At 41.0% G+C, this 25,297-nt stretch overlaps 1 protein-coding gene across 1 annotated transcript in view; it reads right to left on the bottom strand.

The window, feature by feature from the left end:
* Window positions 1-25,297, bottom strand: part of LOC113407004 (E3 ubiquitin-protein ligase HECW1-like) — a 373,262-nt gene that overhangs the window by 73,879 nt on the left and 274,086 nt on the right. The window contains exons 9-13 of the mRNA XM_026654044.1: window positions 22,566-23,909; window positions 18,918-19,019; window positions 13,152-13,302; window positions 5,989-6,119; window positions 2,193-2,314 (exon numbers count right to left, since the gene is read on the bottom strand). Of these exons, the coding sequence (XP_026509829.1) occupies window positions 2,193-2,314; window positions 5,989-6,119; window positions 13,152-13,302; window positions 18,918-19,019; window positions 22,566-23,909 (1,850 nt within the window). The remainder of the gene's footprint in view (window positions 1-2,192; window positions 2,315-5,988; window positions 6,120-13,151; window positions 13,303-18,917; window positions 19,020-22,565; window positions 23,910-25,297) is intronic.

Below are 25,297 nucleotides of genomic sequence, written 5' to 3'. Positions count from 1 at the left end.
TCTATGCCACCCTCTTTTGGGGCCATACTGGCTTGCTGAAGGCCCCTCACTGACTCCAATATCATTACTTCAGATGTCTGCAGATATAAACAAGGGCAGAATCTGACCCAGTAACTTTGAATTTCTTTCCTTCTGTGCATTTAAATGCATTTTAAATGTTATTTTTATTATTTAATATTTATATTACAGCAGTGTCCAGAGGCCCAAAGCAGGATAGGGGCCCCATTGCAAACACAGAGGTAGAAATGATCTCTGCCCTGAAGATGTTACAACCTAAGAAAGTTTTCTGAATGCAACTATCTGAGGTCCTAGCATACTGCATAGCAGATGATATGTCATGATCTGCTACAACTGACCATTTCAGTATCACTTGGCAACACTAGGGAAACCCAGAATTTCACATAGTTTTATCCCTTCAGGGACATAAAATATCTGTTAAACAAGAGTGTTTCCATTTGAGCTTTCACTGCTGGATAATATTTTCCAACTCAGATTTCACTGGCTTAATTAACACTTCTAAATTTTATTTGGAGTTTGTGGTTAAAATGTTTTAATGGCCTTAAGCCTAAAGTTATGTGGTACACTATTTTTACACAAATGGAATTTGTATGACTGCCTTGACAGATGTGTTGACAGGCTATTCTGGCTCCAATATCAAAGACGGCTTTGTAAACAAAATGTAGGCGTTCCATGGCCTTAGTCACTTTTGTGACGAAGGAAGTTGGGACTCAGCTTCTTGCGAGCTGTCCCTTGTACCAACTAAGACTTGTTTCAAGACAGCTTTTAAAATCGTTAAGTTCCTTTTGAGAGAAGACCCATCAGCACTAGTAACGGATTAGCCTCAAAAGGTTCAGAAGTGATGTTTGGATATTTATCCAAATATTATCCAAACCTCTTTGGGATAGAAAACTGGGGTTGAAATCTCAGGAGAACAGGCTTTCCCAGGGAGATTTTGCAGACTTCCTGCTACTAGTTGGCCTGAAATTAAAGCTTTTTCACTGCATGTCTGTTTTCATTCCCAGTTGCAAGCAGGAAGTGAAATCCCGTTCCAACAATGGGAACAAAAAGTTATCTATACTTTTCCGAACCTTCAAGAAGTTTGGTTTGGGTTTGAGGTAGGTTCAGTTCAGTTCTTATTTTATCCAAGAGAGCTGCATCATCCCTAGTCTGTAATTGCTCACTGAGTGCTAGGTTGTGCCCAGCTGCTTGAGTGTACAAATTGCAGAGGATGCAAGAAGCCTTCCAGCTGCTGTGCAAGGCCACGAGAAGAGGGATTCAATAGAGGTTTCTGGACACCTGAAGCAGAAGGATGCAAAAGGGGTGGGGAGGAGGCAGGGCTAGGACCCCAGCTTCCTCTGCACCAGACAGTAGAACTGGCCAGACACATGGGGAGTAGGCTGCACCTTCTGAAAGGGAACAAGTAGTGGGGGCAGGCCTGTGAGGTGCCAGGGAATTCCTCTCTGAGGCAGAATCCCCTCAAGAGTTCCCTGTGTGGTAGTGTAGGCATGCTACATCCAACCTGGTCCAGTTCACATAAAGGACAATTGAATTCTGAGTCAGGGAATTAAGGACTGGGTATGTCTACAGTGCAATGTAAACCCAGGGTTAGTAGAACTCCAGTTAGCAGACCTTGGGTTTGTTAACCTAGGGCTTGAATGTCTACACTCATTTGTAATCCCAGGTTAGGAATTGTTAAACCCTGGGTCCCAACATGGGGTTCCAGGATCTTCACTGCATTATGCGGGCCTGAGTTCAACCACTCATATTCCATACTTCCTAGCACTCTCTGAAAGTGTGGCCATTCTATCCCTTTGTTCATGGTGCAGTGTAGGAAAACTTGACTGTTCAAACTTGACTGTCCAGAGGACAAAGAAAGTTGACCCATGGGATTGTGGAATACTTTTGGTGGATTCCCAGAGAATGGGTCCAATGGGGCTGCGTCTACACTGCAAAGCAATAGGGCTTGAACCCTGGGGTCCTGGCTCGACTCAGGCTTAACCCTCCACCCCCTTGAGCCTGGGTTAGTGCGATTTGTAAGTAAATGGAAGAGGGGTTAGGCTGGAGCCTGAGTTTGAACCCTGGGCTTACATTGCAGTGTAGACATACCCACTGTGCACTCTTATAAGAGGTCCAGAGCTCTTCCTTTTGACCCAGAAGGCAGGAGTGAGAGACGGTGAGATACTGGTGCTTACATAGTTTGCGTGCAGCACAGTGAAGAACTCGGGGTTGGTGATGAACTTTACAGCTGGAGACTGTAGCAGCAAGGTGATTTTTTGAGAATTCACTGGAGAAAGGGACCCTTCTCTTCTAATTTCTGAAAATAAAAGTAAAACAATTGACTAGTACACATAACAGAAAATACAACACAAATAGTGTCATTCTTATCTCCTCTGCCAGTACCAGCAAAGCCCACCCCACCACTCCACCATATTGTGCGACTTCTTTTTAATCTTAAAGTGAGGCTATGGTCATCCAAGTGACTATGTAAAAATGGCATCCACTCTCTTTGTGTCTTTGAGTCATATCTACTCACGTGAATGACAAAAGTTTTCCCTGTGGTTAGCACTGCAGGGCAAATACAGCTACAGGAATGAGAGCTGGATGATTTTCTACATTGTATGTTATAAATTCTGGGCCACATCCTTAGCTGGTATAAACTGACATAGCTCCATTTACTTCAATAAATCAATGTAACCCTACTAGCTTACACCAGCTGAAGATTTGATCCAATACTGTCAGCTAAGTTCTGATTGTAGAATCTTTCTTACTGTTGATGAATTTAGAGTGGGAAGAACACACATGAGGTTTTGGGCTCTAGGCTCAGTTTGCAGCACTGATGCTTTTAAACCAAGATCAGTTTTTGACCTACAGTCTGAACAAATCTGATGTGGAAGTCATCAAGAGAATGAATACAGAACTACATAATATAATGTTGACAATCACTTTTCTATCTATAATTACACCTTATCATTCTGTCCACTTAAGACTGTGAAAAAAGACTTTGTGATATAGCTCTCCTGACTCCAATGGAGTTAAACTGATTTATTTCACCTGAGGATATGACAGTGCACCTTTATTTGTGGATATTCACACATCCCTGTGGATTTCCCTTTAAATTAAAAAATTGGTACCAAATGCTAAATTTTTTTCCTCTCTCCACAGTCAAACAATATATATAGCAAAGACACATGCCACAGTTGATAGTTCTTTTTTATTAAAAAAAAAGGAAAGAAAAGGCATATTAAATCAAATCCAACCACCATTTATGTGAATGATTCCTGGCAGCATTATTATTAATTTAACATTTTATTATGTAAGTAACCTTTGAATTTATTATATGGAGATATACCTATCTCATGGAACTAGAAGGGACCTTGAAAGGTCATTGAGTCCAGTCCCCTGCCTTCACAGCAGGACTAAGTACTGTCCCTGACAGATTTTTGCCCCAGATCCCTAAATGGACCCCTCAAAGATTGAACTCACAACCCTGGGTTTAGCAGGCCAATGCTCAAACCACTGAGCTATCCCTCCCGCCATAATAATACTGTATATAGGTAACAGTAATACTGTATGTCTACTGTAAATATGTATCCAACTTAATATTACAAGTAATATAAGTAGTAATAGAACACAAATCATATACCATTTCCATCTCAATTAACTATTAGCAGGTGGGATCAGGTATGATTCTCTATACAGAAGTTCAGTTAAACTGAATCATAAAAATTGCAATACAAATGAGTACAAAAGTGGTTATATATCATGTGAAGTACTTTTGGTTATGACTTATAGTGATTTTAAAGGAAAAAGAAATAAAGATTCAGGCTAATAATAGACAAAACTAAATATTTAACAAAGCTATTTTTAAAAAAAGCATAGATTAAATATTCACTCTGAATAGGCTTTCCTCTTCCAGGAGACATAAAAGGAGTTGAACCATAGGTCATGCAGGCTATTTCCTGCTAATAAGGACTAGCCAGTAACAGCATGCAAACACAGGAGAAGGAGGAAAAGAGGTGATAGATGTAATAATAGACATAATCAGGTGGCAACCCTGCCATAGGTGTGAATTTTCAGAGTATTGATTGCCCATGTTGCAGGCACAAGTTTAACTAACTAAACACACACCCATTTTTTGTGTGTGTCCACAAAGTGAAATGCAGGCACAAGTCTGAGTGCTTGTGTTTCTCCCCAGGTGACTTGCACCTGCAATCAAGCATTTAGCGATGCAAGCACTCAGCTTTGCACTTGTCGTTCAATTGCAGGTGCAAAAATGTGGATGAACATTTTATGGGCACAAGATATGCATGCAGAAGGGAGGGCTGGCCTTTTCAAATTTGGCCCATAATATCAAAATTACTGTGACCCAGGAAGCCCCTCACCGCCAACTGGATGTTGGCACACAGTACAATAACTCTCATCACACCTGACATACTCATTGCCCCAACTCGTTATCATAATCTGTATCTAAAAGGTGTCGTGTAAGATATCATATGCAAAATGGTAACATGCCGGTCATTAATATTATTGTGTGTTGTCTGTGTGGGTGATGTATAAAGAGTTATAGATGTGTGCTTGAAATGTGTTCCTAAAATGTAAGTGGCAGACAGTGCCTAAACCCAGCCTGTTCTAGACAAAGGAATGTTGTTTCTCCGGCTTGACTGTATCTCCAATGTAAATTAAGCAAGGTGTGACCAAAGACAATGAAAAGGACATTTACATGAAAGGTAAACAAATCCATTAGCCGAGCAAGTGGGGGGAGATAACCACTTAACAATCTCCATGGAGGATGGATCCCCAGGAAACCTTTCTGCCTCTTGAAACAGAGTCAAAGAACTTTGGGAAGATATAAGCAGAAGCAATAAGCTATCACCGGATGGACGAAAGGGATCAGAGCTATTGTAATCTGAGAAAGTCTCTGAGAAGTCACTATAGATAAGAAATCTGCTTAGACCAAGCTTGTATGCAGTGCAGTTGTAGCCATGTCAGTCCCAGGATATTCAAGAGACAAGGTGGGTGAGATAGTATCTTTTATTGTACCAACTTCTGCTGGTGAGAGAGACAAGCTTTTGAGCCACACAGAGTTCTCAAAAGCTTGTCTCTCTCACCAACAGAAGTTGATCCAATAAGAGATATTACCTCCCCCACCTTGTCTAGACCAAGACTGTAACTTGCTAGAATTAAGTTTTAGACACTAGAAGGCATGTTTTGTTTCTAATCTTTCCTATCTCTTTCATTCTTACTTGAGACCATTTAAATCTATCTTCTTTGTTAATAAACTTATTCTTATCTTATTACAGAACCATATCAGTGCAGTGGATTAATATGAAATATGGGTCCTCAGCCAAACCAGATAGCAAGTGTGAAAAATCGGGACGGGGTGGGGGGTAATAGGCACCAATATAAGACAAAGCCCTGAATATTGGGACATCAGGTCACCCTATTTTGGGGAGACAAGGGGCTGTTGGTGACACCCTGCAAAGAGTAACCATGCTGGTGGGAACCAGGGTGAAATAATTGTGCTGTGAGCAGACTACTTGTTGGGGCTCTGAGCCAAACCTGCACAGCACAGATGCCCCCAAGGTTACAGGACAGGCAGTGACACAACCCCTGGCTGATCTGGGTTAACCCCCATAGTGTCACAATCACACTATCACCAACATGAAATAGTGTAGTTACTGTAACTGCAAGCTTGAGAAAATAGGCACTTTCTCCATTTTCATGTATAATACCTGTACATTCAAACCCAATATATAGTAAAAACACTTTGTCTATGTAAGGACTCATTAAAAAAGCCCCCTAACACTTGCTTATTTCCTTCTGAGGGGTCTATTCATGCTCTATACTCTCTTTCCTTTCACTTAGCCATTTCTGCCATAAAGTACTGAAGCCTGAGTCTTCATCAGGGCACCGTGATGTATCCAGCTTGTTTCCCAGAATGGAGCGACAGCTGGTGCCACGTGCTGTTAATAGCTTCCTCTCCCATACCTGAGTTTGGCTGGGAAAAGTCTGCCTCAGAGTCACTTCCTCCTCCAATGGAGAGCCTCTCGGCTCTGTTGTTAACAACAGCATCATCCTCTGGCCTCTCTGTTGCAATAGTCCGCTGAATATTTTGATACCTGCATATTTTACGTGAAAGAAAAAAGGTGTTTTAGCTATACGTTTTGGTGGAATAATGGTACAAAGCATTTTGCTGCTCACAAAAATGCCCCTCTCTCTCTTTCTTAATGAGAGTTGGAAAAATCAACACTTTTGAACAATTAAAATATTGCTAAAATCGGCATGTACTTTTAAAGCACCAATGGGCCTGAGTATTCCCTGTCTTGCACCTGTGCAAATCACCCACATTCCACAGGGATCAGTGACTATATAAGGTGAAAGGCAGGGAAGAATCAAGTCCCAATTTGTCATAGGTTAACATAATCAATCACATAGGGCTTGATCCTCTGAGGTGCTGAGTGTCCTCAACTCCCTACAATTGCAATGGGAGTATGCTCAATGTGTTCAACACTTCACAGCCTTGGCTCCATAACCAGTATTCATTTTTTTTTTTACTAATCATTATTATTCATCATGTTTGTTGTGGTAGTGCCTAGGGACCAGCCGAGAACAGGCTCGTTGTGCTAGGCACTGTACAAACACAGAACAATGGACAATCTCTGCCCCGAAGAGCTGACAATCTAACAGATAAAACAGACACAGGGTAGAGGAAAGTGGTGTAACACACAAGTGGAGTGAACAACATAAGGGCAGGACATGTCATGTTATTTCCATGCTTTTTTGTGTGTGTATATGGATTGACTTTGGTGATGATAAGCTAAATGGAAAGCTGAAGGGAAAGAGTTGAAGGGGACAGAGCAGTGTTTAATTTGTGCCAGGGCTTGCCAGGGCTCAGTTCTGGTACCTCTAGGCTTGGCAGTTCAGAGCCCCAGCACCTCTGGGCTTCCTGCATCAGTTATGAATGTAAAAATCTTGCTTGAGCCCTGGCGCCTCTTTCATTACAAATTAAGCACTAGGACAGAGCCAGTGAGAACAAGGAGGGAAACAAGGAGGACGAAGAAGAAGCAGGTGTGGAGTGAAGCTTTTAAAACCTTTTTCTCTGTTATGGCAGTTTCATGTTGATTGACTTCAATGAGACTACTCTTGGGCTTAAAGTTAAGCAGGTGCTAAATATTTTGCTGGATCAGGGCCACAGTGTTCATGATGTTGAAGATTTGAGTCCCATAAAGGATGTTCTCTTTTATGTGTTCATTATGTTTAAAATATGCAGTATACAGTACTAATTCTATGTATTGTAAAACAGAGATAAATAATGTGGGAAGTCAGTCCTGCTGTAGCCATACTGGTGACTCATTCATTGAACATTTGATAGACTAGGGGTGAGAGAACCTCCATAGCTTCTAACCTTTATGTTCATGACCAGGCCCCAGACTGGGATTCTGATAATGTATGACAAGAATGTGACAAATTAAAAAAATTATTGAATGAAAAATATTTTTAAAAACAATAGATATCTATCTTGTTAATAATTTTAACGAGCTTCTGCCCCACCCTGATATTTTTAAACATTTTTTGTTGTCTCATTTTCATTAACTCTCAGCATTCATAATGGGCCAGATCCCCACCTGGCATAAATCCATGTAGCTTCATTGATTATATCTGATCTTTGGCCCAAGGTTCTTTGTCTCTCTTTTTCCTGGTTTCTGTTCTTCTTTCTTTCATCTGTCTGACTCCAGACTTATGAAGAGTATCCCTCCATTTTTCTCTTGTTTTTTTTAAAATATGTATTTATGCCAAGTTAGATTCTGGCCTGAACTCCAACGGTTATATCTCAAAGTGCCATGACATCTCTGAAGACAAGTAGTCTGGACCTTGATTTTACATCCCATTCAAAAGACAGCATCTCCAGTAGCATACTAACTCTCAACAGGTTACTGGAGTTTAGGCTAAATTATGGAAAATGGGTGAAAATTTAATGGATTTATACTTGACTAACACAGTAGTTTTCATTTTCCTCAGTATTCCCAAGTTTTCCTTTAATGTAGCTTTTAATAGCTCAATAAATAACATATTTAGAATTGGTTAAAAAAGTAAGAGAATTGGGGATTTTTGTTTTTAGATAAACATACACCTTAGAAGCAAATTATTATAGTAGATTTCACAACTGCATTAATTTACCTCTACTTTTCCCCCCTTTATTTTATAACAAGCTTTTAAAATTTTTATTCACTTGACTGTAGGCTAATTGAGTAAACTTTCCACTCCAATTCTGCAGGAGTTTTACAACACCCTTATGCAACAGCAGAGCAGAAAAAAGTAGTTAATATAGTCAAAAGTTTTATATATATGGTAACTGTAGCTTCAATTTAATTAGATGTTAGAAAATCCCCTGCTGGCAAACTTTACACAGTAATGCTAGCTGTATGCCAAAAACAAGCTACTTTTTTTTTGTCTAGATACTGTAAAATTGTCTTATATAAATACCAGAAAATGCCCATGTAATTGTAAAAAAACTTTGAAAGGGCAAAAGTTATGGGAATGTATTTGAAAATCACAGTCCCTTTTCAAAGTGATTTGTCAAAGAAATAATGGTTTAGAAAAACCACACTAGAGGCTGTTTTTACTGTACTATTATTATTTATTGTGTCATTTTTTATTATTATTATTCATGTAAAGACAAGTCTAGTTACACAAATGCTGCACAGTTTTACCAGATCACAGTGGATAGTTAACCATGTCATGTAATTTGAACAGCGCTGGCTGTTTGCTTCAGTAACTTGAGGAAAGGCAAGAAGTGCTGTAGTAAAGGAGGAAGACTCTTCTAATAAAAAAAAATATAGGGGTGTTTGGATCTTATCCAGACTGTAGGTCCCAATCCTGCATTCCCTATATAGACAAAATGACCATTAAAGTCATTGGGGATCTCTGAGTATTCACAGAATGAAGGATTAGGCCCTGGGAACAGAATATTCTCAGTCATTCCTTTTTAAAACTAGATTTCCAATACTTTATGGTTTTGGCAGGGATGAAAGTAGCAAGCTTTCCTAGTGATATTTTGGTATTTCCACTCCTTCTCCCAGATGAATCTAGGAAATGGGAAGGTGAACAGATTTGTGTGAAAAAAAAGTAGACTGAGCTTTTTTTCAAACCTCAAAAGGTTTTGGGTTCCATTTTGTTTGAGTTTGGGGCAAAAATTCAGGCTGATTTTAATTATATCATCCAAGTTCTTTGTATACCTCACCTAGAAAGGATTTTCAAGCAGAGTTAACAAAAACTGTTCCAGGTAATGAGGTTTGACCTACAATAACAAAACTTTTTTAAAATAGTTGTTGAAAATAATATTCAAGACTAAGTAGTGGTTTTCAACAACAGCTTAAGAAAAGGTTTTTCTCACAAACTGGTAATCCAAGTTACCTGAATTTTTTGAATGAGCTAATCTTGAAACTTGGTTCAGGACAGATAATTTCTCTATTTCACCCGGCCATAAAATATTAAAATTGCTTCCCACTTTTGAAATACACAAGTTGGTGAAGTTTGTTGCAATGGCCAATATGTATCTCTTTTGCTGGAATTTTTGGAAATATCCATGGCTACACATATACAAACATTGGCATGACAAGAGAAGCCTCTTAAAGACTTGGTGGTCTATTCAGCATTTTTACTTAATGGAGCTCTTTTACAGCAGAGATTAAAGAATTACCAGATGGCTTTTTTTGTGCTAAGAAACCATGGGATTCCACAATTACTCAGTTGTAATGTGCTTAGTCTCCACTGGGAATCAAGTGAGGAGAAATACGCTACTAATGAAAATCCCCTCCGCTTCTCACTATATATCCTGAATGTACAAATGCTAAAAAATACCCATATACAGATGAGCAACAAAAGTATTATTGGCCTAATTACAGTGTATTAAATCATTAATGATCAAATCCTAAACCAAACATGGGTGTCAAGAAAGGAATCAAACTATATGAAAACATAGAAAACTAAAATGTAAACCAAGGATGTCACTTCTGTGGTTCTCAACCAGGGGAACATGTACCTCTGGGGTATGCAGAGGTTTTCCAAGGGGTACATCAATTCATCTAGATATATGCCTAGTTTTATAACAGGCTACTTAAAAAGCACTAGTGAAGTCAGTACAAACTAAAATTTCATACGACTTGTTTATATTGCTCTATATCCTATACACTGAAATGTAAGTACTATATTTATTTTCTAATTGATTTTATAATTATATGGTAAAAAATGAGAAAGTAAGCAATTGTTCAGTAATGGTGTGCTGTGACACTTTTGTATTTTTATATCTGGTTTTGTAAGCAAGTAGTTTTTAAGTGAGGTGTAACTTGGGGGTACGCAAGACAAATCAGACTCCTGAAACGGGTCCAGTAGTCTGGAAAGGTTGAGAGCCACTGACTTAGGCCATGTCTACACTAGCACTTATATTGGCAAAACTTTTGTCACTCAGGGGTGTGAAAAAACATTAGTTTTTCCAGCATAAGCATTCATGTGCACAGCGCTATGTCAGCGGAAGACACTCTCCCACCGCCAGAGCTACTGCCACTCATTGAGCTGGTTTTATGATGTCGACAGGAGAGCTCTCTCCCATCGACATAACACCGTTGCACAAGTGCTCTTACAGCTGCACAGCTGTATCAGTACAGCTGTGCTACTGTAAGCTTATAAGTGTAGATATGGCCTAAGGGTATTGCCAATTAACCTGAGCTAGCTAACACAATTGTCATTTCTAGTTTAGACACTCGCCAACGTTTGTTCCTGGTTGTTTGTGGCTCACCCAAGAGAGATTAGCCTCATGGAACAAATGGTGACTGTCTACAATAAATTTACGATGGTATCCATTAGCTCAGCTTAATTGGTATTCAATTAACTCAAGTTACAGCACAACAAAAAACTATAATTTACACAAGCCCTTGATGGCTGCAGACAACATCTATCCAATTCACTGCAAGGGGTTTCTAGAAACGCCTGTCTTTTCTTTATAAATTAATATGGTAGCTTGGCACCTTCTGAGGAAAATTATAATTAAAACAAACTATTGCAAGTTCTTACCACTATAAACAAAATTATACTATGGTATAAAATGCCCACTCTGTGCCCAGCATGCTAGGTTTGGAGAGAAGAGGAGGACAATTCCTCATGGACCTGTTTGTGGTTATGATCTATTTTGCACGATAGACATTTTCAGAAAGCTGGTTAGCCCTTAGGAAAACTCCCTGATGGCTGTCATCAGCGACCATTTTCTCCCTACAAAGGATCTAAGTAACTCCCATCTTATTTTCCTGCCATGGAAAGAAGGACCGTTCAAGCACTCTGTCTGTCTCCTAGCTTGGCGCTCTGATGATCCCCAAATGATGTTTTTAAAGTACTAGAAAAACCCAAACCAACCTTCATGCCATTTTAAAGCCTATAATCAGAGGATAACAATTTCAGTCTTGCTTATTTAAATAAGAAACTATATCATTACAGGAAGCAGGGGCAGAGGATGAGAAAATGTTTTCTGAGGTAAGAGTGTAAGATTATTGCCTAGCTATATATTTCTTTTACTCTTCTTCCCTCAATTCATTCTGAAATACAAGGAAACAAAGGAAACTAACAAATCTTCCTTTGTGTAGAGTAGTAGTTGAATAGACATTGGTATCAGTGATAAAGCTGCCTCATTTGGAGGGAGACTCTCTCTCTCGGGATTCATTTTAAGGAAGTGTTTCTAGTTTCCTCCAGCTGTGCAAAGGGCTTTGAAATGTCTTTCAGTGGGATACTCATTAGCACTCACTATTTAAAACAAATATCTCATTCATGCTGTGTCACAGCTTGTCAGCCTTGCTGATGTCAACAGCTACATGTTGGTGTTTCCCAACCCATGGACCTGGCTGCACTTGGGAAGGAACCACTAGAGCGCTATAGTGGGGACATGATAATTCCAACTGCATGAGCATCCATAACATTCAGCCCTCAGCACTGGTGGAGAAAAATTACAAAGGGAGGCTCTCAGCAACTAGAGCTTTTGCTTTCCTGACCTCATATCTGAATAGCTCCCAAAAGACTGGGGTAGGTGTATAGGTGTAGCAGCTGGAGGAGCACAGTGGAGGTCTGGAAGCTGAAGCACCTCAAAGCAGTGGGGCTGAAGCCTGAATTCAGGGCTTGATTGCTTGACTTCTCTTCATATTCTCACCCAGACCATCTGTCCTCTGCTCTCATAGGTAACACAGAAGCTCTGAAGAATCCTGCCTCCCCACCCCCACCTGCACTGATCCTTCTCATAAGTGGTGGGAGAAAACTGAAGGGAAGCCATGATAGGACCAACTTCTGTTGGTCCAAGGGACAAGCTTTTGCACTTCACAGAGCTCTTCTTCTTCTTCAGGTGTGGAGAAGAAAACTAGAGTGCCCAAGCGAAATATAAGGTGGGACAGATTATTAAGCATAAGGGGTTCACACATATTGTAGGAGACCACTTAAAATGAAGTGGGCAATTAAAACTTCAGCAGCCGTAGGACAAAGGAGTGTTAGTAGGCAGCAGAGTGTGTTATAAGTTGTTGTAATAGGTCATAAAACTAATGTCTCTGTTAAATCCATGGTTTTTAGTGTCCAGCAGAGTTATGTATTTAAGTTCCCAGGCTTGTCTTTTGAAGGTGTTGTAGAGGTTTCCTTTGAGGATGAGGACTGAGCACGTCACTCTTTGTGCAATGCACTATGTTCACTTTGTGTCTCTAGACTATAATCTGTTTGGTCAGGCACTTTGCTATTTTTAAACACTACTTCCTGTAGTAAAGTACCATATAGACTTATGGAACTACATAAAAAATACTAATTAAAAAGTACAGTGTTTTATAATTGTAAAGCCAGCCTGAAAGTAGCACTGAAAACTGTTTCAATTTATTTTGGGCTCCCAAATTGCCAGTGCTAAAAATGTCACCTTTTTTAAAGCAAGATGGTTATCATCCACCAGCAGTAGGTTCTGACCTGCTAATTGTTATTCAACATTGTACCTTCAAATATATCTCATAGTTTATTTATGTTTTAGTCATTTCAGGAACATTTCAGATGCTAGTTTGGAATTACGTGAGTACCATTACTCGTAACTAGAACATTTTCTTAGTGGTGTTGTTTTGGGATTTCAGTCCAGAATTACTCACCGCCGATTGAGCTGCTCCATTTGTTGGATTGAACCAGATCTGCGTATTCCATCTGGAGTGGCTGCTGCTGTGGGGCGCTGCCATGTTGTGGTTCGATTCACATGATCCACATAAAATACCCTTCCATGGCTGTCTATCCGAGCTTCCCAGTCTAGTATTAAAAAAGAAAGGAAAGGAGGAAGTCATCAGTTTGAGAAATTTCAGAAAGCCTAGATGCTCATGAGATACATACACACGACCATCAGAGCTGGCATATTGGGTCAGACCAATGGTCCATCTTGCCCAGTATCCTGTCTCCAACAGTGGCCAGTACCAGAGCTTCAGGGGAGTGTACAGAACAGACCAATTATGGAGTGATCTACCCTGTCTTCCACTCCCAGATTATGATAGAAGTGTAGGGTTGCCCGAGCATGGGGTCACATCCTTGACCATCTTAGCTAGACTAATAGCCATTGAAAGATGTATTCTCCATCCAGTTCTTTTTTGAACTCATTTACACTTTTGGCCATCACAACATCCCACGGCAATAAGTTCCACAGGTTTGTTGTATATATGTATGTGTAGTATACACACATACATAAATATTACTTCACACAGAGCCTACAGTCACCCTATGGAATTCACTGCCACAGGCCATCAATAATGAGTGAGACACAGTGACTGTATTTTTAAAAAGGGCTGGATAATTCTATAACCATTAATACCTATTATAGTTCTGTTTCTTGAGGTGAGTAATCAAATTACATGCTTTACAGCATAAAAATTTCTCCATGTAACTCTCACATACAGCATTGCACAACTGGCTATATTCATTGTGGATGGGAAAACCATAAGGAATTGGCCACTGGTAGCCAGGATGCTAGGCTTGGTGGACCAGTGATTTAATCTGGTGTGGCAAGTCCTATGTTCACTTTTTTGTTATGTTTTAGAATAAACTTGATAGGTTGGCTTTTTTTTAAGCTTTCAGAAGGATAATACAGAGCAGCTTAAGGCCCTCTACCTAAAACTTGTCACAGACTGGTTGGACATATTCTCAGAAATATATGCATATTTTAAAATTTTTTAAATCTATCACTCTGATAAGGACCAGATAGCTGAGGTAATTGGTAACAAGATACTGAACCTTCCACCCTCACGTCTCTTGTTGAAATTAGGTCCAAGTTGGCCAGGAGTGTAACCAAAAGCCCCTACCCATCTGATGGCTGCTTGTTAGCTTGCATGAAATACACTGGTAGTTAAAAGCATCAAGAGCACTGGTAAAGGTGTTAGGAGTAAGAGGAAATTTAAGAAGTGAATGAGCTAATCAAATTGTAGATAAAAAAACCTTAGAATTTCTTGAGTGAAGTTGCACAAATTTGATCTGCTAACTACATTATTGTTACACGACGATCCATCAGCTGATGACATAACAACTAAACAGTAATATATATTCCCCCTCCTGGAGCACATCTGTACCCCAAGAGTGGTAAAGTCCACTTTTTTTCCTCTGTGGCTCTGTGTTCCACCTTAGGACCAAGAGTTCTGGGTTCTTTGTGAACCTTCCCTCATGCCCTCCAAGAGCAACAGAGAGCTGTGTTTCCTCCTACTGCATCTGGAATCCAACTCCCTGCAACCAGCTACCTTCCCCCAAACACTGTGCCTGATCAGTAAGGAGACAGACAGTGCTGGCCAGAGCTAAGGTGACATGCCTTATCATAATGTTATTAAAAATACCTTCTTTATCCATGTGGGTGCCTGAGTGGGAGTATGGGCAAAGGCTAACCAGCACCCAACACTCCAGATTGGAGCAACCAGATAACAATCTGAACAAAATCACGACTCAGTGTATAATCCGTGAACCCTAGGCAACCATGTGCCCTCCATTGAAACCAGCCTATAGGGATTCTTGAAGGACCTTGGTCAGTCAGGGCCTGTTGAGGAACCCTGAATTCCCAGATAATAGTTGACATCTCCTTGAGACATATCAGTTCACACTCCGTACTCTTGCTAATGCCAACCACACATACATTCACACCTCAGCAAAAACAACGTCACACAGAATGCATTAAGGCAGGTGCTACCCACAAACCCAACTGAATGTCACACTGCTTGAAGAAAGCATGTTGCAATGTGTCTGCAGCCATACATGTGGTAATCCAACCTCTGAGCAGAAAGCATCTAGTCAAACCTAGCAGCAGCTGGATGTGTCCAGTGCTTGAGGTCACAGTGGAAACATCAGGTCAGGATAAAGGAGACACAGTGAAAATTCAGGGAGAGTGTATGAGAATATCTGCTGGGCATGTTTGTTTTGTTGGGTCAGAGCATTGTGCTATAGCATCTGGCCCGAGAGAGTTGTGTGTGCTGATGTGACTATTCCTTGCCAACATATAAACAAAACTCACTGTTGGCTGATGTGCATTTATTTCCCTCCCAAACAGCATTACCATCACACAGGGGAGTAAGTAATTCAAAGGGCATACAACACAGAATTTGTGGTAAGATGAATGAATGGCTGCACAGATAAATGCATAGACTGACCGATGGACAGAGGCCATGATTTTGAGCTCTGTTCCAGCCCCTTTATGTTGCTCCAGTGATGTAAAGGGTCCAAAAAACAGCCAGATCACTGCATGTGGGAATTACCCCTTGGCAGAGGGTTTCTCTGGGCAGTGTAGGGCTGACACTATGGCCCTACACCAGCCCCCTTATAACTTCAGAGCAGGGGCACACCAGGAGATAGCCTGGGATCAGGAGAAGGTGAGGCCACTGTGCTCTGCACTCCAATTATCCTGGACTGCCAGATGGTCCCTTTGGGACCACTTCAGCCCATATGTACATTACAGCAGCCGCTGAGGCTGCTCTTACATACACCATGAGCCACACCTGTCCCTGGCAGACCTGCAACCCCAGAGGGACAAAGCCACCTTGCTCCTCTTTACATCCCTGTCTGTGGTACATCTTCTAAGTGGTGCAGCTCAGAGTTAGGACCCAAATGTAGGGTAGGGTTTCCACCAGTAAAAACAACTAACCATTGGATATGTCCATTAGCACTGGCATTGCACCATACAAACTCTGCAACCTGATGCATGCTTTAAAATCTTACGTTCACCATGAAGAGTTTACTACAGACACGAAAAATCATGTTAAAATCTAAATAATTCTATTCCACACCCCAAAATAAACATAGTCAAAGAAAAATTCCTCATCAGGACTAACAGAATAAACTAAATTTTGAATTCATATTGTTTTGGGGCTATGATCAAGCAAGACTGACTGCAAGGGGAAAACCACCTCACTTTTTGAATCTACAGGTCTCTCAAAAGCCTTTAACTGATTTTCCTGAAACCTCACAAAATATTCTACCATGAGCTAAAATCTGGCATGTGATATTTCAGGGACATGGATTTGGATATGGGAATGTTAAGGTTCAGTCGATATTGTCCTTGTAATGATGGGAAATTATCTTCAACCATAACCATGGACAGACTCTAGTCTCTCTTCATTTTAGAAGCTCTAAACATTGTTCACTGTAAACCTGATTTAAAATGAACAATCTCTTTCCATCGGGTGTGGTTTGGGAGGAGTACGAGGGGGCATTGACCCTCCCCCAAACTGCATACCTTGAGTAGGCGTGGAATTTGCCCCCCATGCATGGCCCCGTTGGCCTGGCTGGAGCTGCCCCCCCATTCTCTCTCTCTCTCTTATTTAAGAGTGTTTTAGTTGTGATAAGCAAGTGAAAAGGGTCTTTCCGCAACACCGGAAAAAGAAAAATCTTTAGATCAGACCTTAGTTTGTACTTCTCATGGGCTTTAAAAATGTTATAGATTGTACAGGGAGAGAGGGATAGCTCAGTGGTTTGAGCATTGGCCTGCTAAAACCCAGGGCTGTGAGTTCAATCCTTGAGGGGGCCACTTAGGGATCTGGGGCAAAATCAGTACTTGGTCCTGCTAGTGAAGGCAGGGGGCTGGACTTGATGACCTTTCAAGGTCCCTTCCATTTCTAGGAGATAGGATATCTCCATTTATTTAATTCAATTTCTTTAGCAAAAATTCACGTGGCACTGCACATTGAGGAGGGATATATTCAGGGACAATATACTTTACATGTATTACACGTAGGATATAGAGTAGATATCAAAGTAATGGGTGCATTAACATTAAATAAATATGACTCTACTATCAGATGATTGTACTTTTGCTTTTGTGTAGATTAAACTCCATCATAATTGCCTTCATTAGGAGCAATGCTGAAAATACTTACCTTTTGAGGTTGGTGTTAAAAGGGAGGTAGTCTGTATTAAGCAAGCCATAGGGCTGAACTTGAATGTCTCCAATCAGTGCATGGATTAGGGTAAGTTTCATTTGCATGGCTGCTGTCAGTGTCTTATTAATAGGTAGTCTAGCTAGAAATTTCTCCCCTTCACAAAATGGTGAGGTAAGATTAGTGGGAAGAGAAATATTTACTTATTACAGAAGTAACTGTTCCTAATTCATCATTCACTGGTAGTCCACACAGTGCCCCTAATAAGACTTCATGGGGCTGAAGGCAGTTGGATCATTCACCACTACTGTATAACTGATGCCAGCATTGAGTGGAATATTCAGTTTAGGGAATACTAACAACTTGGTGGATAAATGATTTTTTTTTTATTAAGGGCACCATAGGTCACATAGCTACGTTCTTTACTCAGGCTGAGAAGAAAATAGAGAGCTTTGTTTTTAAGCCTGGTTAGTTTTTAAGATGCTGAGCATTTTTTCCTGTTAAATCATGTGCTAAACTCGAAAGATGATACACTATGTGTTGTAGGGCAGAGAGTGCACTCTACTGGACAAATTACGCTAATGCAAAAAGTTGGGCATTCCTCTAGGAATATGCAAGTTAAAAGCTATGAAATCCTCCCCAGTAAAGTGCAGAAGTGCTTTTATATGGAACCACAAAAACATGCGGCTAGAGGAAGCTGTAGGTCCATAAGTCAGTCATTTTGCTTCAGAGCAGAGACCCTCACATTAACTGTTAGAGGGGGCATTGCAATTGAAATGTGACGTCACTAGAATGTGACCTACCTTGTCCCTGTCTTCTCCTCTTATCACTCTGATTAAGAATTGCTACCTGTCTTGATTTTCAAAAGAGAATCCTGATTTTGAGGATGCCTGGCATTGCAAGCAAGGCTGCAAGGACAAAGACAGCATGCCAAGCTGTCTTTGAAGCTGACACAGGGGACGTCTACACAACAAAAAAATACCCGTGGCGGTAAGACTCAGAGCCCAGGTCAACTGACTCAGGCTCACAGGGCTACAGCCTGAACCCAAATGTCTACATTGCTACTTTTAGCCTCACAGCATGAGCTCCGCAAGCCCACCACACTTGACCTGGGCTCTGAGACTCTGTGTTGACATACCCATAATGTCATGACACAGGGATGCAACGAGTAGGCTAGAGGACAAACATTAAAGACAATAAGAATGCTTATACACAGAGCCTTTCATCGGAGGAGTTCAAAACACTTCTACCGCCTCACAACACCCCTCTGAGACACTGAAGTGTTATTATCCCCATTGTATAGATGGGGAAACTGAGGCACAGAGTAGTTGTGTGTCTTGCCCAAGATGACACGGAGACACCTAAAATAAGGACCAAATAAGGAAAATAAAAGGGCACATTAAGTGGGTTTGGAACAAGGTAGGTGCAGGGGATGAGGAGATTATTTAGAGACACACTGACCTGTACACTGTTTAGGTTAACAGGAAAGGTTGAAAAAAATAATACATTTAAAAAACTAAAGCTTACTTGGTGGAAGAGGCTCATCAATAGTTGGATAGTGATGGTGGTCGGGCCTCAGGGAAGGAAGCTGGCTGACTGGCTGAGAATTATGGAGTAAAGGACACTCACCTATGGACAAGATATTCAAGATATTCATATTCATTCACTGTTTTGGCAAAAGGTGGTTTAAAATACACTACTGTAAAACAAGTGACCCCCAACAAAAACAAAAAAAACAGGGCAGGCAGCCATGTGGTGTATTAGCTGCTATGGCTTATTCATATGTCCAGGCATGGTTTTAATAATAACTTACATGGCAAAGAATTATTAAAATAATGCAGACAAGGATCAGATCTTGGGCTTGAGAACATAATAAGAAATGATGGGCTAGATTCTGGACTCATTTACTCTAGATTTACACCAATGTAAGTGAGGAGAATCAGGACTGATGTCTGAGAAGTACTTCATAAATACTACCAAGTGCAAGGTTTTGGGAGTTCCTGCAGGAGCTTGGCAGGACCACATAAAATCCTAGCTCCAACCTTGGATTCACTCCATCTAAATGCTGAGAGCTGCTTTCTTTGCTATTACAAAAGCCTCCTTTAGAGCAAATCCACAAGAGTGTATGTGAAGTGGTGTGGCAGGATTTTGCAGTCCCTGCAATGCAGAAGGCCTGCATCTGCCGTACTTTTAAAGTCATGGAAACTAGAATGTAAACAGTTCAAAATTCAAACTGTCAAGTTTGAGTGGAAGGTGGGGAGAGTGAGAGAAGGATCAAAAACATGGGAGAAAGGTGGGGTGAGGAGAGCAAAAGATAAGAAGACACAGGAAAGAAGGAACCTGAGATAAAGAGGTGGGGGGGAGACCTGAAATACAGAAAGAGAAGAAGAGGCTGAGAGATACTGTAGATGGGGCAGAGGAAGATTTTTTGAACACTATATTGTATTAAATATGTACCTATATACAGACACCCAAATGAAAACCGTACATATTTCCATCCTGGTGTCCTGGTGATGTGAATAAATTGCTCAGCATTTTTGATGTCACTAGAATCCCTTCAGGAACTACAACCTTATTGTGGGGAGGCCACATTATTCCTTATGTTAGAATTGAATGTGAGCACTTGGAACCCATACTTTTGCACTTCACGGGTTCTAGAATTCAGAGAATATTTGCCCCAGTCCTTTCTTAAAATCTTGCAGATTCAGAATTATATACTGTATCCCACTGCTGTCACTTTTTCAAGCTGTGTGACAATAGTTTTCCTACTGAAACCTTCAACTCCAGACAGCATACATCATTTACAGTGTGTATAAAACAGATACAATTAAAATCCAAGGTAAGCTTAGAAACAAAGTGATCTTTAATGTTTGTGATATTGCCAGAAAATTATACCACTGTATTGAAAAAAAGAAAAATAGCATAGAACCGTACAAATAAGCTCACCTCAGTGTATGTTGACTGGTTTAGTTACCTTTCATGTCTAAATCTTACCACTCTATAAAAACGAGCTATATCTTGCCATCAAAGTATAATTTTTTTTAAAAAGTCATCTAAAATATTTTCCCCCTTAAACTGCCAATATGTAGAATATAAATAAGGCAGAAAGGAATTTGATATGTGAATTTAATACAAACACTTTTGTTTGTAAAAAAAAAACCTTGCACCATTCACTAATGAGAAAATTTACCTGGACAAAATGTAGGTAAAGTTACACACGCACCTGGGTGCTCTGATGATATCACAACCCTCTGAAATGTCTTCATTAAAGCCTCTAATAAGAGTACAGACACATCTCACAGTTACATGTGCCCCCTCTCTGAATACGAAGTAGAATTATTTTAAATTACTATGCAGTGCTGCAAACACATCTGTAATAATTTTTACATTTTCCTGTTGCTACAGTTATGTCACCAATTGCCAGATTATCAATCTGCATTTCTTTACTTACCTCACCATAATTGACTCCCCCTAGTCAAGTTACTTACGCCAAGCCAGCTGAAGCATGGGGTGTCAGTCACTTGGAGCAGATGGAGGCGACCATATCTACTGTACTTTTAATAACCACCAAATAAATTAAACAATGTGATCAACTATTGAAACATCTCACCCAATATTAGAAGAACATGGTGAACTAACCAGTCATGCTGTCCTTCTCTTGTATTCTCTCTCTACTAGTGAAAGTAAAGCTACAGTGAACATTCTACAGTGCCCTTTAAATATACTGAAGGGACATCTCCAGAAATCTGAAGCTTAATACCGGAGCACTGCTGAATCCATTTTTATTAGGGCACAACTCTGTTCTCTTTCTCTGTATATACACATATCACAAAACAAACAAAAAAGCCACGCACGCACCCATATGCACACACATACACAAATACTGCCTACACCAAAAGAGCCTCATGTACAGTGAAGAATGCCCATGTTACTGAGTGTTTCTCTCATCTCTGTTGCTGTGTAGTACTGGGAATTTTGATTCTTTGGACTAGTTCCTGCACTACAGAGCAAATAATTAATGCAGTACATAAATGTTTGAAAGGAGGCCCCAAACTGCCATATCCAGGACCTCACCACGGTAGGGAGATCCTCTGGTGGCATAGTGACTCATGCACTCCTCCTATTTCTGTTGGAGTAGGGGGAAGGATGGTATGGCTGGGGCCGGTGATCCCTCATGCAGCCATGGTGAGAAGCTGGTGTAACTCAGACTGGAGGAACATTCTAGCACAAGATTAGGGAACACAAGGACTATCTTTACAACCCCTCTTTTTACCTTTGCTGCACACACTGTGGCTGTAGCCAAGCATCTGAGCCTTTACTTTTTCAGTCTCAAAAAATCAGTACACAAGCTGAAGAAAAGACAAGTGACCAAATTCACTGGAGTAAACCAAGCGATGCTAGGGAGGAACTGAACACAAGGAATTGAAGTGTTCACGAAAAAAAAGAGCTAAACAACTACGATGACAACATAAACAGACAACGATATATCTCTACATACAATATACCTACAGACATGTGTGGTGATGGGAACTGTATTTGATAGTTATGCATCCAAGGAAATATGATCTGTCGCATGTGAAATCTGAGGTTGATTTTGGTGAATGTAGGTGGAGAAGGTTAGGCAATTGGGTTTATAACAGAAAGTTGACTCAACCTAAACTAGCAAATACTAGGACTTCTCCATAATATATCCTCTGTGTGTACGGATGTGTATATATATTACATACACACACATAATGGGCCAGATCCTCAGTTGCTGTAAATCAGTTGATTTACACCAGTTCTGGATCTGCCCCTTCATAAACACACATAGATCTCCTTGTCATTTGTAATACACATGGTAGCACACAAGATATGTAAAACTGAAAAATCCCTTGGAAGAAGGGACAGACTGGTAGAACTGGTGATCCTAATTTTGACCTGATGTGTAAGATTCTTGATTTATTATTATACTATTTAACAGAAACTGACGATAGAAATGCTGATCTCTGATTTTTTTTTTTCAGCACAGCCTCAATTATCCAACCCCCCCAATACCTGATACCGGTCACATCTCCCATATATTTATTAATAATACTGAGAATTCCTTTTTTATCTGCAATTTCAATTATCTGATGCCTCTGCTGACATCCAGATAATCAAGGTTGTTCTGCATATTGAGTCTCAGAATCTAACCTTCTCTTCTGTTGCTCGGACCTGCTACTGGGGACTCTAGAGTTTCAGTTGCTCTTTGTGGATCCCCACCATGAGCTACGAGTTCATCTGGCCACTGGGCGGAGACATCCACTTGCTCCCTGTCCAGTTCAGGGCTTTGCACTGAATCTGGCACTGACTCAAAGGCACTGTTTTCCTCTTCCTCATCATCCTGTGAGGAAAAGACCGTGCTCTCAGAAATCTTTGCACTGTCAACAGAGGAGAAACGGGTATGGCTGGAAAAGCGATTGTTACTGTCGTAACAGGAAGGGCTGTAGCAGGAGGTACTGTAGCAGGACGTACTGTAACAGGAAGTGCTGTAGCAGGATGGGCTGTAGCAAGAGGTGTCACACTCATTGTCCCCATATGGTCTGGAACTTGATTCACTCTCGCTTCCAGTCATGGGATGTTCCCCATCCAACAGCTGCTCATTTAAGTCTGAGAGATGCTCAATTGAGGTGCTGCGGGGCACAGTCCCCCGGCTGAAATACTCATCAGTTCCGCTTTCAGGAGGAGGATCTGCCGCTAGCGTCTCAGACTCGCTAACCACATCCTTCTCTGACATTTCCTTGACTGTTGACTCTTCGTCATTCTCGCCGCCTCCCTGCTCCTCCTCTCCATCGCTACTCATCTGTGCTGAGGGCAGGCTGTGAAGCAGATTGTGGATCCGTATGTAGTGTGTGCGAGGGGTCTCAGGCTCACCACACGCTGATGCGATCACCGTCTCCAGTTCAGACACAGGCAGGGAGCAGGGCCTGTTTTTCCTCTTCCCTGTTGTTCTTAGCTGCAGCTTGTTGTCTTCCTCCTCCTGGGCTGAAGCCCCTTCCTCATCCTGAATTTTCTCTAGGTCCTTGACAGTCTGTATGTCTGCACTCACCTCATCAATATCTAGAGCTTCTATGCTGGTAAAGATGTCGTCGTGTCCCTGAGTAACAGAATTGACTTTATTATTTTCCCTAACTTCAGTCTCTGGAGGAGGCGTGCAAGCCAGCAGAGCCAGTTGCTCAGAGAGGTCCATAGCACTCAGGGAAGGCAGCACTTCCCCTGGGATGGATTCCAAGGACTCAATAGCATCTGCTGGCACTGCATCAACCTCCCTATTTCCTGCTAGCTCTTCATTTAAGCTGTTCTGGTTGACTTCCCCAGGGCTATCAACATTGACACCATTCACATTGCATCCATTTAGCTGCTCTGGAGCTGTACTTTCTGAGGTCACTGTGCCGGTGCAGGGAGGCTCACCAAGGATTTCCTCTGCAGCGCTGTTCACAGGGCTTTCCTGCAGTTCCGCTGACTCAGGATCTGCACTAATGGAGACTTCTTCGTCATCTGCGTGCAACAAAAAAAGGAATTATTCCACTGCTACAATGATAAATACCCACCTCCACAACATACCTTTCAAGATCTGAACATGCGGTGTATCTCATCCATCATGCGGTGTATCTCATCCAGTGCACTAAATGCCCCAGTAACAATTATGTGGGTAAAATGAGAAAATCACCACACTCTCAAATGAACTCACACAGGAAAGTGATTAAAAGACAAAAACACCATATTCACTCATGGGTGAACACTTTTCACAAAACAATCACTCCATATCTGACATCTCAGTCCTCATCCTCTTGGGAAACCTGCACAACACTTTCAAAAGACAAGGCTGGGAGCTTAAATTCATAACTCTGCTAGACACTAAAAATCATGGACTGAATAAAGAGATGGGATTTATGGTTTATTACAACTATTACAACTATGTAATAGTTACAACTGTAACCAACCCCCCTTTTTTGTCCTATGACTACAGAGTGTTAACTGGCCACTTCACCTTGAATGGTCTCTTACAATATTTGTTATCTACTTATACTAAACAGTCTGTTCCACCTTGTATTTAGCTCTGAATACCTTTCCCAGACCTGGAGAAGAGCTCCGTGTAAGCTTGAAAGTGTGTCTCTTTCACCAACAGAAGTTGGTCCAACAAAAGATATTACCTCACTCACCTTGTCCTCTAACAAGAGTCATTTACTGAATCGGGGCATAGGTTGTGGGGGCACAGGCATCCACAGAAATCCAAGAAAATTAAAATAATACATTACAGTGTTATGCAGATAGGTGACTAAACAGATACTGAGATGTTTTGATTTTTCACTAGGAAATCTCTGCACAATGCGTGTAACAATTGGCAGCCTAATCCTGGTAGTGTGTACACAGCTCTCCCTGCTGCAACCTGTGCCAGGACTCCTCCTTCCTGGGAATCCCCATCCAGGACACATTCTTATGAAAAAGGTTCAACCCTTGCTCCCAACACACACATCTTCTGACATTACTCTTGCCCACCCCACCACTTCCCAGGGGTTACTCCCTACCTGACATAAAACCTGGGGCTCCTAGCTGCAACCAACGCGCCTTTCACCACCACCCAACTGGCCCAATTATGCCCTGAAGGTGAGAAAGTGTTGCACAACAAGCAGGGATCACATTTTCCAACTACTAATATAACTATTTCCTTTCAAAGTAAGCACTCATAGCTCACAGGGGCTCTGTTACAGAGGGACAGAAAGATTCCCTGGGCAGTAGCATTGGATCCTCACACTGAAATCTAGCATCAAGGTGGCACCACCATTACAGGACTTCCTAATAACTAGAGCAGGCCAAAAAATGAGAACAGCTTTTTTGTGAAAATTTTCATGGAAAAATGTCAAAACCAGAACATTTCCAAGCAG

Source organism: Terrapene carolina, unplaced genomic scaffold (assembly GCF_002925995.2).
Source record: "Terrapene carolina triunguis isolate 2854851 unplaced genomic scaffold, T_m_triunguis-2.0 Scaffold179, whole genome shotgun sequence".
NCBI lineage: Eukaryota > Metazoa > Chordata > Testudines > Emydidae > Terrapene > Terrapene triunguis.
This window is presented reverse-complemented; position numbering and strand designations above follow the sequence as displayed.